The 15211-nt window shown below is 34.9% G+C and overlaps 1 protein-coding gene across 1 annotated transcript in view; it reads left to right on the top strand.

Moving 5' to 3' along the window:
* The window catches only part of LOC140447353 (6-phosphofructo-2-kinase/fructose-2,6-bisphosphatase-like), a 76699-nt gene extending 63468 nt beyond the window's left edge, over nucleotides 1-13231 (top strand). Inside the window, exons 3-6 of the mRNA XM_072539960.1 lie at nucleotides 4342-4640; nucleotides 4752-5018; nucleotides 6320-6538; nucleotides 11477-13231. Of these exons, the coding sequence (XP_072396061.1) occupies nucleotides 4342-4640; nucleotides 4752-5018; nucleotides 6320-6538; nucleotides 11477-11938 (1247 nt within the window). The 3' untranslated portion in view covers nucleotides 11939-13231. The remainder of the gene's footprint in view (nucleotides 1-4341; nucleotides 4641-4751; nucleotides 5019-6319; nucleotides 6539-11476) is intronic.
* Nucleotides 13232-15211: the final 1980 nt, after the last annotated feature.

Here is a 15211-nt window from a genome sequence, read left to right as displayed (position 1 = left end):
ACAACAATCAACCAAGATCTGTACGTTGACGAAACGCAAGATCTGCCAAAAACATCGCCCTGTCCATGAGAGTATGCAGGAGAATCCGAGGGAATCGATTTCACAGACCACAACTTGGCGAATTTTGCGTCGTGACTTTGCACCTATACAAAATTCAACTGACCCAGGAACTGAAGGTAAACGATCATATACAACGATGTGTGTCGTTGTATCAAAATCATCTTTAGCGATGAGGCTCTTTTTGGATGAATAGGTACATCAACCAACAGAATTATCAAATTTGGGACAATTCCAATCCGGAAGAGTTCCAAGAACATCCAGTGCATCCCGAAAAGTCACTGTTTAGTGTGGATTTTGGGCTGGCAGCATCATCGCTCAATATTCCTTTGAGAACGAAGTTGACCAGACCATCACCGTTATCGGCGAGTGCTATAGATGGATGATTATCACCTACTTTTGGCCTGAATTAAATGATATGGACACCAATGATATGCGATATGGTCATCTCAGTGGAGGTGGTTTAAAGTGTGCACCGAAATCGTGTGATTTGACTCTTTTTTGTAGGGTTCTTAAGTCGAAGGTATATTGTAATCAGCCATAAACCACAGCGTCCCACGAAGATACCATAACCCATGCCATCGGTCAAATTTAGCCTGATTTATGCTCAGCCACAGTTACGGAAAATGGGACATGATTTCGGATTCGCGTCATCTAGCGAAGTTGCGGCGGACCTTTGAGTTCATAATGCCATCGAGCGGCCTTTTAAACCAATAAAAAATTTCAATATCTTCTAGTGCATTGTATAATTTATTTTATGTATATATATATATATATATATATATATATATATATATATATATATATATATATATATATATATATATAATATACTCTTAAAGTCTTGTAGAATATAAAATACTTTTATAGGAAAATACTTTGTATAAAATTTAGGATCTAGTAGATTATCTATTTAACTCTTATCTATCTAACTTATTTTGAATTTAGGTCGCCTTTCCGGCAGCCTTGTGTATACTGTGTTAGTGTATAGTTATCACACTACTGGTCAGTTGTTTATAGAGAGTTTCATGTTCTTCTGTTATAAAAAAAAACAACGTTGCAAAGGTACTTTCCAAAATTCTCTATGTTCCTTATATAGCGGGACTTTTAAGATGTACATCGGAACAATATACAAGTATATTGTTCCATATTTTTTTTGTAGACCATAAAAATCATGCTTCCACTTCTTTTGAGAAGCGTGTTCAGTGCTCGGTTTTAATTCTTCTTTTCTTTGTATGTTTAGTCTGGAGTTGGACTACAGTAGTTGGTCTTTGTCGTTTTAACTGACAAGAACCACGTGTTTAAGTCGAGCAAAGAAACATGTTGCACTTTAAGTATTAAAATCTTCAACCATTGTAATCGACCTAGGGTCGCATTATAATTTAAATTTAAATATGTAAAACCATATATTGATGTCTCCACTACAATTTTAGTGTTAGCTTCAAGTACCAAAAGAAGACACTGATAATGATCTGAGCTAGATGTTTTTATACTAATACAAATTTTGAAGTTTTTTGCTTCTGTATAAGTTTTTTAACTATGGTATACAGCCAACTACTGGGATTTTCCCATTAATTTTTATTTTTAACTTTAATTGATTTTCTAAAATTTTGACGATAATACTGTTTTTGTATTATATGCTTATGCGAATTATCTAAAGCAGACAACGCAGATTTTGAATCCGACAGGATTACTATTTGTTGATCAGACATTTTCTTCTCAATAGTCCATTCCAGAGCTTGATCTATTGCAAACAGTTCTGCGGAATGAATGGAACATTGTTGGTTTAATTTAAACATAATGTGTTCTTGATTGTTTTGGATATATACCGCACAACCAACTCCTAAAATGGATTTTGACCCCTCTGTGAAAATCCTATATAGCTTATCAAATTTGTTTCTGAAGTTGAATGACGTTGTTATCATCAAAAGTAGGGAAATAAACTTTGGTTTGGGAATAAAGAATATTGAAAACAGATTGGAAGAAATCAGTTTCAGCTGGGATTAGAAGAAACATTAGGAAATGCTATAGCTAAAGTTGGAGAATTTTTGTTAAGCCACCAATTGTCAACTCAGACACAGATATATCGGATACTTTTTTGCAATAGGTAGGTTTGGTTATTACCTTGGCATTTAAGGATAAACTTTTCAGCTAAAAAAGAGGTATTAAATGTAAGGGAGATTCCATACATTTGGCTAATAGATTTTCAGTAGGTATAGATTTAAGTGCACCTAAAACCAAACGCAGAACTTTGTGCTGGATTCGGTCTAATTTTTTACGTCTAGTATTTGTAGCAGACCCGTATAAAAAGCAACCATAGTCAAGAATTAACCTGGTATATGCCCTATAAAACATTAGGTTAACCTTATGATCAGTGCCCCATTGTGACCGTTAACTACCTTTAAAACATTTAGGCTTTTTTTCGCATTTAATTAAACAGTTATTAATATGTTCTTTCCATGTTAATTTGGTATCAATTGTGACGCCGAGATAAGTATAGTGTTTTTGGACAGGTATACTTAGATTATCAATTCTAGTACTGGATATATTCGGTAAGCGATGACGAGTAAACGACACCCCAACGGATTTATTCGAAGTAAGTTCCAACTCTTGGTTAAGATAGTATTCTCTTGCACTGTACATAATCCGTTTTATTGAATCAATACATTCCTGATAAGAATTTTTAGAAGTATAAAGACAAAAATCATCGGCGTATTGTAAAATATTGCAATTAAAACCCATACCATGTAGATCCATAGTATATAGATTAAACAACAGAGGGCTAAGCACAGATTCTTTCGACAAACCTTGATAAACTAACCCTGGACCAATCATTTTATTATTGCACTGAATGAATACTTGTCTATTAACAAATGGATTAACTAATACTTGTGCACATCTAGTTGGGACTCCTGTATGTGTTAGTTTCTCTAAAACTAAGTTTAAAATGACGTTATCATATGCACCCGAAATATCTAGAAATAGTGCTGCTAAATAATTATTATTTGAGTAGGATAATTGGATATCAGTAGTTAATTATGACAGACAGTCGATGGTTCCTTTATTTCTTCGAAAGCCTAGCTGAGCTACCGGTGGTGTTCTTTTCACACCACCCTGTTCACCTTGTATACAAATATTCTGCGATGATTTCTGTTAAACATAATTTAAAACCTAGAACATATTATTTTTTTATGTAAAATGAATAATTATTAATGGATTCCTTCTCTATATACAGAATGTTTATTTCATAGCCATATCGAAAGAAAAATGGTCATAACTCGTTAAATACCCTGTAGTCTCAAACCTCATATTGTAAGAACAAGAATTATGAGAGGAATCTAACTATGAGGAAAATATATAGGTTGTCTTATTTGAAAAATTGTGTTTGCTCTACCACGTAGCTGTTAATCACAGAATTCGGCATATTTTCTAAGCCTGGAAAATATCATTGCCTAATTTTTTTCTAAATAATTTTATTTTGCATATTCCGTACTGTAATGGAATTATCGACCATGTCAAAGTCAAAACTCACCCTAATATCTTGAACCCAAATTTTACAAAAGTTCAGATCGAGCTTTCCTTGATGTTCGTCCAGTTTTTCAGAAATTCATTAATAGAAAACCAGTCACTCTTTTTGGCAGTCAAAACCATTCTGTTACCTTAGCTAAAATTCAAATTTTTCATTATCACAACCAGTTTTTTTTTCCTATATCCAACTCAGCAGTTTTTTATCTGCAAGTCGTACGATAAAACATTTATATATAACCTGATTTCAGAATTAAAAATATCGTTTGAATTAGTTCAATCTATTTTTAAACCTTTCACATAGAGGTGGGATGTCTCAATCCCGATCACGCAATGTTCCATTGAAACCATGACCTTTCTAATTTTGTAGTTGTAGCTGATAATGTTTTACACGGAATTGTGTACATTTTATCTTTTATGTATATTTTTTAAGTTGCTTCATTAATATTTTTAGTTATTGTCATTTTTTGTCAGAAAAGATTTGCATTTTTTAGTAAATTTTAAATTTAGTGAGGCTTCAGTGGGTTAAGATCGCATTACACCATAAATCCCTACACATATTTCGTAATTCGAGCACATTCCATTCTTATTTCGTTCCAGTTTCGTCTTATGGACGCCACAATTATTTTCTGACATTTAAGACATAAAGCAAAATCTGTTATTTAAGAAACGGTTTTATAAAAAAAATTAAGAAAAATGTTTAAAATCTCAACAAAAAATAATATAATCGTAGTAAATGTGTTCTTTTTTTCTTTTCAGTATATGACATCAGCGAATACCGTCGCAAACACATCAAACAATATGGTTCCCACGAAATGTTCCGCGCAGATAACTTACCCGCTTGGAAAATTCGCCAACAGAGTTTCCGTGAAGCCTTGGAAGACGCTGCAGCTTGGCTACACCGTTCGAATAGCAGCGTTGCCATTTTAGACGGACCGAACGTCTCCAGAGGACAGAGACAAGAAATCTACGATCTCATCTACACTCAAATGGGCTTCAGAGTCATGTTCATAGAGTGCGTCTGCGAAGATCCTGTTCTGCTGGAAAGAAACTTTAAGGTAGGTGTACGTGTCACGATAAAAATGGAGCTTACTGTGATAGTTTTTAATTGTATTAACATAATTACACCTTTCAAGAATGTAGTTGAAGTAATCTTATGTTTTTTCCAGGAGATCTTACAATACAGCGCCGATTACCACGACATGGCCACCGAACAGGCACTGAAGGATTTAACACACAAGATGGCTCATTACCAAGCGCAGTACGAATCTCCAACTCTTGGAAGTATGTGGGAACTTCCGTGTCCAATGGTCAAAATTTTGGATGGAGGAGACGGTGGTATTATTGCTCATGGCATCAACGGACAAAAGGAGAGTAAGATTCTTGCTTACATCTCCACGCCGAAGCAAATTCAACAGACTCTTTATTTCAGTCGTGTAAGTACCATATGATTTCCATAATATTCCATATCATCATCACCCAGCTCTTTGTGTCCACTGCTGGACATAGGCCTCCCTCATTTTTGTCCATTGTGCTCTATCTTGAGCACTTTTCATCCAATTTCTTGACATTTTCTTGAGGTGGTCAGTCCAATGAGTAGGGATCTTGCTCTACTTCTTTTGTCTAACCTTGTTTCGGCACCATAGGTCATCACAGGAAACACACATTGGTCAAATATAGACTAGACAGATACGTCTACGCAAGTCCGTACACAAACAATTTATTTTTAACTCACCAACACTTAAACAAAGTCTCAATACAAATTCGATCACCCTGTACAAATTTAACGAAAAGAAGACGAGATGAAGTGATAAGGAGCAGGGTGCTCCACTCAAAGTCACCCCCTCTAGTCATTGTCGACCGCTTCTTTTACTTCTTCAGTACAGTTAAGACAAAGAAGAGACAAGTGAGACAGGTGTAAAACATACAGGTAACATAGGTGTCAATTCTTCGGCTGAGAAGAAGAGATCTAGAGATAAGCGACCACTTCTTAAGACCCTCTGGTCATTGTCGATCACTTCTTCGGGAAAGAAGAAAAGATCAAGCGATAAGCGACCACTTCTTACTACCCTCTGGTCATTGTCGATCACTTCTTGTACACCCTCAAGGTCAAACTAGGCCATTCGTACGTTTGCTTGGAGACCCTGATGGACTATCCTGATGGATGCTACCAAAGTGGGTTTGAACCCCGCTTGCTATATTACTCATGTCGATCTTCTCTGTGGCTCCTTTTTGAAAAAACTGTTCATTTGGAATAGTTCATGTTGCAGCATGAACCTTAACAGTATTTCGCCACGTTTATTTCTACCATTTCCCAGTGGTGTTTGTGTAGGGTTAGATTTCATTCCTATTTTGGCGGTAAAATCATCACATATAAAATATGTGGGGATTTATAAGTGATTTTTATATGTGGTGATATATGTGGTAATATACCACAATACATAATAAAATTTCCTTGTAAGATTCTGAAAAAAATATCTCCCTTCGCCAATATTACTATTTTGTCTTCATATTTCCGGTACCTCAAATTTTATCATGTGTAGTTCCAGTGTTTGCGAATTATGAATTCATCAAACTATATCTATATTATACATTTTCGTCTGGTACTTAATTTTTTAAATTTCATAAGTAATTTCCATCCTATTTTATAAATTTTCTTCGTATTTATTATTTTTGTTATCATGTTCAAAAAGAAACGAGTGAAGCAAATATAACAACATTACTTTTTTTTATATAGCACGGAGAAAGTGAATACAACGTCATCGGAAAGATCGGCGGAAATGCAAGGCTCTCTCCCAGAGGAAGGATGTACGCTAAAGCACTAACGAAACATGTGCGCGCACTTAATTTGCCCAGCCTCCAAGTTTGGACCTCCACTCTTCAAAGAACAAAGGAAACTGCTGCCAGTATTCAAGCCCCGCAACAACATTTGTCCGAATTAGATGAAATTTGGTCGGTAAGTAGATACAATCTACTATTAAATATACCAAAGAGGTTTCTGTATTTTTCTATACCGGTACGGCTGAGGGACTAATGAAAATTGCGCACGTACATAATACACAATACATAAATACACAAAACAAACCAGAATTTAGTTTATTGTTTTCACTGGGGAGTTACTACGGTTTTGTTTTCGAATGGGTTTCTTTTGGTGTTTCGTTTTCCACTTGGGATTTCCGATTACCGAAGTGGAGGTCGAAATAAGCTTGTTTTATGCTGAAATTGTTGTTGATTCCCAGTGAAAGTAATAAATTGTATTAAAATGTCAGAAAAAATAGCTTCACAACAAAATCAGAATTTTATATGACTCTGAGGTTGTCTCAACTCAAAACATGGCTGTCTGCCTGCTAAATTAAGGCCGGGTGAATCGCCTGTCAAATTTGGGGATAAAAAAATTGAATAACTTACAAACTATTTGGTCGACCTATTTAGCGCCCTCTTTGCATTAATTTTTACTTATAATTTGGAAACGAATGTAACTTGAATTGACTATTTCTTGTTGTATTTTTACAATTTATAATACAACATTTGCGAAATCCCGTTTTCTTCAATGATAGTACTTATGAAATGTGCTAATAAAAATGTAAGGTTTCGCCGCTTCACGCACACCATGGTTTCTCCTTCAAAAACCTGACTCACTGGGGTATAAATCCTCCTTCCACTTTGAAGAAAGTCGCTGCCACTATATCTTTGTCTTCCAATGACTCTAAGGGTCGACCATTAAGATCATCCAGCACTAAACCCGTAGACTTTCCTGGCTGGAATGCATATTGACAATCGTTAAGTATACTACACCTCTTCTTCTTCTGCTTCTTCTTTTATATATGACTCTGTCTGTTTTTCAATAGGGCTCCAGTAAGTTGTTCCATCGTTTTCGTGGTCTTCCTACTAATCGTCTTCCTATTGGGGAACCGTCTCTTGCCGTGTTTACTACTCTATTTGTTGTCATTCGGCTTATATGATCGTTCCATTCCACTCTTCTATTTCTTATCCAGTTCTTGATGTTCTCCACCTTGCATCTACGTCGTATATCTGTACTTCTAGCTCTGTCCCATAGTGTCTTACCATCAATTTTTACATCAAAGTGTTTTCATCTCTGCTGTTTCTAACATTCTTTTTGACCTCATTGTATCAGGTCTTTTTTCTGCCGCGTATGTCATTATTGGTCTGATGACTGTTTTGTAAATTCTGCCTTTCGTTTCTTTCCCGATATTTTTATTTCTCCATATTGTTTCTTTTAGGTAGCCTGCGGCTCTGTTTGCTCTATTCGCTTGATCTTCCACTTCAGTTTCGAGCTTTCGAATGTGATGCCTAGATATTTAAACACCATCACTTGTTCTATTATCTGACCTTCCAGCTCAAATTTACATCTTAGTAAATTTGCTGTTGTAACCATGCATTTTGTCTTTTTTTGGGAAATTAACATGTTAAATTTTCTGGCGGTTATATTAAATTGGTGCAGCATACGTTGTAAATCATCTTCACTTTGAGACAGTAGTATTGCGTCGTCTGCATAGCAGATTATTTTAAATTGTCTTTCTCCCATTTGGTATCCTTTTTTAGTTCTAGTATTCTACACCAAAGGATATATTCCAGTGGCTTGGGTATGGCTAAAATTTGTTAGTGAGCCATCTAACCTTCAGAGACCTCGTGATTTCGGCAGCTAATTGCCAATCGTCCGTTAAAGACTTTCTGAAATGAATAGGCTTTACCCAATATTGGTCAATATTGATGAGCCTAAAAAATGCGTTTCATTAAAGCATTGTTAGGCTTCCTTCTATCGTTTCCGCGTGAGTTTAGTCCTTTCTATTCAGGAAGCCGACCTCCTTAGCTAAGACCTTGTTGATCCTTGAACTTTTCGACTTCATCACAAAAAACCTCCGGATATTCTATGATTATGTAGAGTGTAGTATTTTACAAAAACATTCTACAGTTTTATCTATTTTAGCGCGTGCTGATCAAAGATTTTTATTAAGATTTTTTTGTTATTTTGGTTTAAAAAAACACGCTTTTAAAAACAATGCGTCATGTTTAATCACTATGATCCTATCAAGATGTTTGCTTATTTACTTTTCTGTATAGATAATATTTTTAAGAAAACAACAAAAATATCAATCTAAAATAAGATTGTCATCTATTAATATTTTGATAAGAAGAACCATTTAAGAAACTGTCATCAAAAATGTATAGAGTATTTTTTCTCGATAAGAGATCTTATTTTTATTGAAAGAAAACAACAAAATACTCCTAAGATCGTTATTATCTTCCTGGAATACTTGAGCACGAGTTATTTTTCGATTAAATCTTTCATTCTATGTATAATTTTGTATTTTTCTATAGGCACTTAATTACCCGCATTTCTTGCATATTTTTATGTGCAATATTCTTAATAGTCTCTGTTCTCTTGTTTTTTCGTCTTTTGTTTCAGCATTATACCTTATTATAGAAATTATTAAACGTTATACCATATGGCTTTTGGTTGGCTTCAGAACCTGTTGTCAACCTTGTTGTACCAGGTACTCTTTCCTCTCTGTTTCTTGCTGCGTTGTATTCTATTCGTTTCCGCGTTAGTTTAGTCCTTTCTTTTCCAGAAGGAAGCAGACTCCCTTAACCAAGACCTTGTGGATCTAGAATATTCATCAGTTCCTTTTCATCTTCGGAAGTATGACGGTAGAGCTTTCGGTAGGTTTCAGAACCTGCTGCCAAGCCTCTTTTGGGCCAAGGCCTTGCAGTACCCTTTTCTCGCTAAGCTATTTCTGCATGAGATTAGGCCTTTCTTTTTAGGAAGCAGACCCCTCTTATCCAAGACCTTGTGGATCCTAGAACATTTCGGTTATTGCTGAGCTTCATCGTAGTACCTCCTCTTTTTCTTCGGAGGTATGACATGTATGGCATTATTTGTTTGTTTCTGTCCAGTTCTTTCTCCACGACGTAATGGTAACCCACTCTTGGCATAGCTCAGTATTCTTAGCTTCCACCCGTGTTGACTTCACAAAATTAACAACCACTAACGAGTATCAAGACCCTTTCTACCATGACAAGGTCTCGTAGCTCACGAAGGCCTTGTATTCTACAATATTACAATAACTTTGCTATATATGTCATATAATACTATTACGACCATTTTCACCAATATTAAATCATCTGCCTAGCTCAGAATCTCTTTATTGTGCAGTTTTATAGGCTATAAAATTTTATTTCTTTATTCATCCTAACACCCACTGAACTGTCAAAATCAACTAGCTTGTTGTTGGGATTGTAATTTATTTCTTCTAGATTTTGCAGAAAATGTGTGTTCTTTACAAAAGAGCCTAGGTTATCTCGGCCTGAAAAATAGACGACGTTGCCAGCAGTTCAAGTTCTCCAGGGTTTTGGATCAATTCCTGAACGTTCCATGTTCCAACTCTTTGACACTTTCTCTTAAATTTAGTTTAGATGTGGACTCAGTCACACAGTTTCTGCTCCCTCACACCGAAAATGAGTCGAGTCACTACACATCCTTCACTTTCTTTGTCATATTGGGAGCAATTCTTCTGGTACTATATAGGGCAGTGGTTTCCCTTTGCGTTCTGCACCGCAGTACCACAACCGTCCAAACTACTGTAATGAGGTGTTAATGTTCTTCTCTGGTAGTGATGTCAGGTACTCCTTATATCTAGATAATTATCTGTTTATTTTATTTTGATTACGGTTGCGTTGCCATTGTCTGCTGGTAAGATTATTATGGACTCGTCTTCTTTTAATACATTTAATGTATTCCGCTCAAAATTCATTAAAACTGTAAGTTGCTGTTAGTTTTCAAATTTCTTAATTGCATTTAAGGAGTCATTGAAAATTATGGATTCACAGATCATAATGATTTACACAATAATTAATAAACTATGTTATATAAATGAGAGATAGATTTAGATACGTAGTTTCCTAGAAATAATTATTTTTGACATTTCCAACTGCGTGATTGTATCGTTCCAAAGATCAAATGTTGTATTCCTTATCTCAATCGCTTTTATCTAGTTACTAAAGTCGTTTATCATGTAGTAGTAAAATTAAAGATTGTTTCATGAGCATTCTCTAACCATTCTTATCGGTTATCATTCCGCTTCACGTTAAAAAGTTAAATCTAATATTATTTTCATTACCTGTATTTTTAGAAAACACAATAATAATCTTCGAGTATATTTTTTGTTATCTCAACAATCCATTAAAAAATGATGCTGTAGTTTTCCGATATTACTTGAACATTGACTGGAATCTCGACAATTAGATATAAAGATTATTCCAAATAAGTGTTTTTCCTGGTGTGACATTCCTATTTATATAAAATCGACCTTTATAGCGATATAGATAAAAATCAAGGTGGATATATGCTTAAGAGATCGGCTAAGAAAAGATTTTTAAGTTATATCGCTATGCCAATGAGAGCGGTCAAGACTTTGTGCCGAATTGTGAAAATTCAAAAATACGTCACTCTCTATTTGATATTATGGGTTTTGCTTCTTAAAGTTTCTACAATCGACCAATAAATTTGGCCGTGGTACTCTGTCTTTCACTGATAGATGTCGTGAAGGTCGACCAAAATCCGTGGTTGTTCCAAAAACATCGACGCTGGCGTCGATGGCAGACAGAATCGTCTCTAGGCATATCTCCGATTGAAATACGATCTAGTTTGCATAAATATTTAGGTGTGAAAAAGATCCGTTTTTAAATTTTGCTAATGACTGTCGATATTAGTCTCAGAATTGAGAAAATGTATCTATAATTGGGATTACTTTCCATTTTATACTTAAATTTTATTTCCATTTTAGCTTAAACACAAAACTTTTTCTTTCATTTTGACACGTAAATTTTGGTTTATCATCAAAAAACTTATATTAATACTTTTTTTTTGTTCCAGGGCGAATGCGAAAGTCTCTCATACGAAGAACTTCAAGAGCACTTCCCCAAAGAATTAGCCCTACGTGACCGCGAGAAGCTTAAGTACCGTTACCCTCAAGGCGAATCCTACATCGACGTCATGACTCGCCTGATGCCAGTACTTACACAACTTGAGTGCGAAACCAACGTACTAACCGTATCCCACCAGGCTGTTCTTCGCTGCGTGCTTGGCTATTTCTTGGAAACGCCCCCTGAAGAAATCCCCTACATCCACGTCCCCCTCCACACTATTATCAAGCTTACCCTTAAGGGCCACAGTTACAATATGGAAACAATCAAGATGCCCATCGAATGCGTCGACACCAACAGAGCTAAGCCTCTCAACTGCTCCGAAGATAGAACCGCGGAAGATGCTCTGCTCACGTTGCCCAAACACTACGACTCTTTGTCCAGTTTAAGTAACATGATGCCCTGTACTTAGCTTACTTTTGGGAAGTGCTCTTTTATTTAGGGGCTGACGGTAATGCTATGGTTTTTGGATGTCGTTTTAGATAAGTGACGAGGATACAATTTTGCGGTGTTGATTTTGTGTTAAATATACTTGGATTTTTATTTTGTACGAGATTAGCCCTAAAAGTACCTGACCCAACAAAACAAAAAGAGAAAAATGTTTATTTTCATATATCTCCATCGTGTGAAATAATAGGCCAATAAACGGTCATCAATCGATATTAAAGGTTTTGATTGTGATTAATTGTGATTAAGGTTATTCGCCTGCGCCACTTTTTGACGTGATTTTTATGTCTGATAGCTAACAAGGACCATGATCACTTTCGTATTAGCACGTTGTTAAGCCTTTTTGGTTTGAACTTTGATTACCTAATAGTTTAATGTAGTAAACATAACCTTATTGGCTTAATTGACACCATTCACTATTGACAGCTGTCAAACAACGTAACGTCTTTTCTTTAACTTAATTTTATAAGTATGACACAATTGTTTATAGTGACTTTGTTTGTTTAACTACCGTTTACTGACCCGGTCAGGTACTTCTAGTACTAAACCTCTTATATTAGCTTTTAGACGTTAGTGGTTTATTGTTTTGATCCATTATAGATGGCGCAAAATTGAATTCTAGTTTTAGAAACATGTACTGTTAATATTTTTGATGAAACTTACAAAAAAAGCCTTGGAAAGGTTCCTTTTAAAACAAATATTGTAGGAAAATATTAATGTCATTCAATTATTGTAGTTGTTGCGTAGGTGTTGGCTTCCATATGACTGATTTTGAGGATATTAGTATAACGTAAACCATAAGTACTGTTAAACTGATTTTTCGCAACGTATTGAATATCTAAGGAGTATTAGCATAAAAAATCTGTTTGATATTAACATAATTCACAAACATCACGTTGATTTTGTTTCTTTTTGGGGACAAAATGATGCAATTTAAAACGAAAGCACAAAAAGGAAGAAGACATATAGGAACGTAGACTAAAACCCCTTATGCCACTCCACAATCACTAGCTCGTAGATTAGTTGGAATGTGCAGCGCTGAATGTAGAGTGGTAGGGATGTTTTAAGTAAACAGGGTTGCCGCAATCCCTTGATCGCTAAAACTAACATGCTCTTCAAACAATTATAGCAATAAATTGACGCAAAGAGCGGAATAACGGACCTACAGCATTATTCAGTGACATCCGGGACTGCTTTCCTGAATACTTTTTATCTGAATTGACAACATTAATAAATGTAGCAATATTATTAAAAAAAATACGTCCACTTTCTTTACAATTATACTGTGAAGAAAAGGCAGTAACAAGTAACGATGAATAAATGGCCACTGATCTAAATACGAATGTAAATTTATAGGCGTTTACTACGTCTGCTTTGAACTTATTAGAGATATAACTTATTTTTTGCTTCTGTTACATTCATTGACAGCTATCATAGATGATAAATGTCAAACTTGACATCTGTCAACTGTGACAAGCGACAATTGAACGATTGTACAGAACAATACTTTTACATGATACTGTTGTATTTTAATTAATTACAACGATTTCTTTGAGCTTGGTACACCATTTTTTAAATTTATATACCTTTAATTTATACCCACTTTTTATCTGGCAGCCCTGTTTAGCAATAAGCCGAGTAGTAGCAAAAAAATAGGCTTAAGATTTGCCTTAATTGCCCAATATATTCAAGTCTGCATTAATTTTTAGTATTTTTTATTTGTGGTTGTATGTATTTTAATGGAAAGTTTGAAGGATTTTTTGATGACTAAACTTTTCTTGTGTGTAATACTATATTAGTAACTTTTGTTCACGAGTAGTAAGGTATTGTGCTATAGTTTTTTATGATTTTTATAGTTTGTAGGACATTTTAAGAATGTATACCTCAACAGTTTTTTAGAACAGTAATAAATATATGTTTGGAAAAAAATTGTCTTTTATTGTACCTCTAGTTTGATGCAATTATAGGTCGGTTATATTTATTTGAGAAAAATGCGATAAGCAGCACTATGATCAGTGAAGAACAGGATAGTACCGACCTAAATGAATTATAATATGGTATATTTTATAAGAAATTGGTTCTATAAATTTGTATTGTTATAAACAAAGCTTAATTTTATGTATTGATGATTTTGTGTAAGTTTAAATTACTTTAATCATATTTCTACAATGCATTTTCTATAAAATGTTCAAACAATAATTGGTTTGTATACAAAAACTAATTAATAATTGAGCGAACGGTAGGCACTTAAAGATAAAATATATATATATATATATATATATATATATATATATATATATATATATATATATATATATATATATATATATCGGTAAGATAGTTTCGAAACAAATTCAGATTTCTGCTTTAATCTGGAGCCTTCTAAAAATTGCAAGGCATGGCCAAACGATGATAAAGATGTTAATAGAGACATGGGGAATCTAAAATTTGCATTCCACGACATGTCTATTCATCTAAGCAGAAATCCTAACGAATTTGTTTCTCGTACTCATACAGAGTAGATCCGAAGAAAATGAAAAAGACAGAAAAGATTTTATTTCACGTTAAAAGCGTCTATGTATCTATTGATACGTATTTCGCTTTAATAAAGCTCATCAGAATAGTTATTCATAGCCGTTCTTAACGTGAAAATAAATAAAAATAAAAATAAAAATAAAAATAAAAATAAAAATAAAAACGTTTATTGCCATTATTAGTCTACATTTCAAATTGTTTATATTTCATTTTCTTCTTCACGACGTCCCGCTCTTGCACCGCCTGATATTGGTAATTTTTTCTCTCGGATTCCTGGACTTCTGCTGGTTGCATCCTGGCGTCTTCTTCTGTAGGTACTTTTTGTGGCATCGTACCTACTTCCCTGGTTGGCTGTTCTTCGGCAACCATCCGGCTAGACCCTGATCAGGTGGTCGATCAGCTTATGGGTGCTTCTGTATATCCTCTGGTTCCTGTTTTTCTCGAGGATGTCCCTGGTCTTTCGGAGTCTTCTTGTGGCCTGGTGGAAGAAGTATCTTGTCCTTTTCTCAGCCACCTCCCTCAGTGGTGTGTACTGGAGCCTTTCTTTGATAGTTGCATTGGATATTCTTTCTTCCCATGTTGATCCGTCTATGATTCGGTAGCATGATGTCTCTGTGGCTTCAAGTCTCCTCCAGTTGGTCTCCGCTATTGAACTCCAAACTGGGACTGCATATAGTATCACCGATCTAACGTAGGCCTGGTA

Source organism: Diabrotica undecimpunctata, chromosome 8 (genome assembly GCF_040954645.1).
Source record: "Diabrotica undecimpunctata isolate CICGRU chromosome 8, icDiaUnde3, whole genome shotgun sequence".
Classification (NCBI taxonomy): domain Eukaryota; kingdom Metazoa; phylum Arthropoda; class Insecta; order Coleoptera; family Chrysomelidae; genus Diabrotica; species Diabrotica undecimpunctata.
The sequence above is the reverse complement of the archived record's forward strand: the minus strand, read 5'-3'. Positions and strand labels throughout refer to the sequence as shown.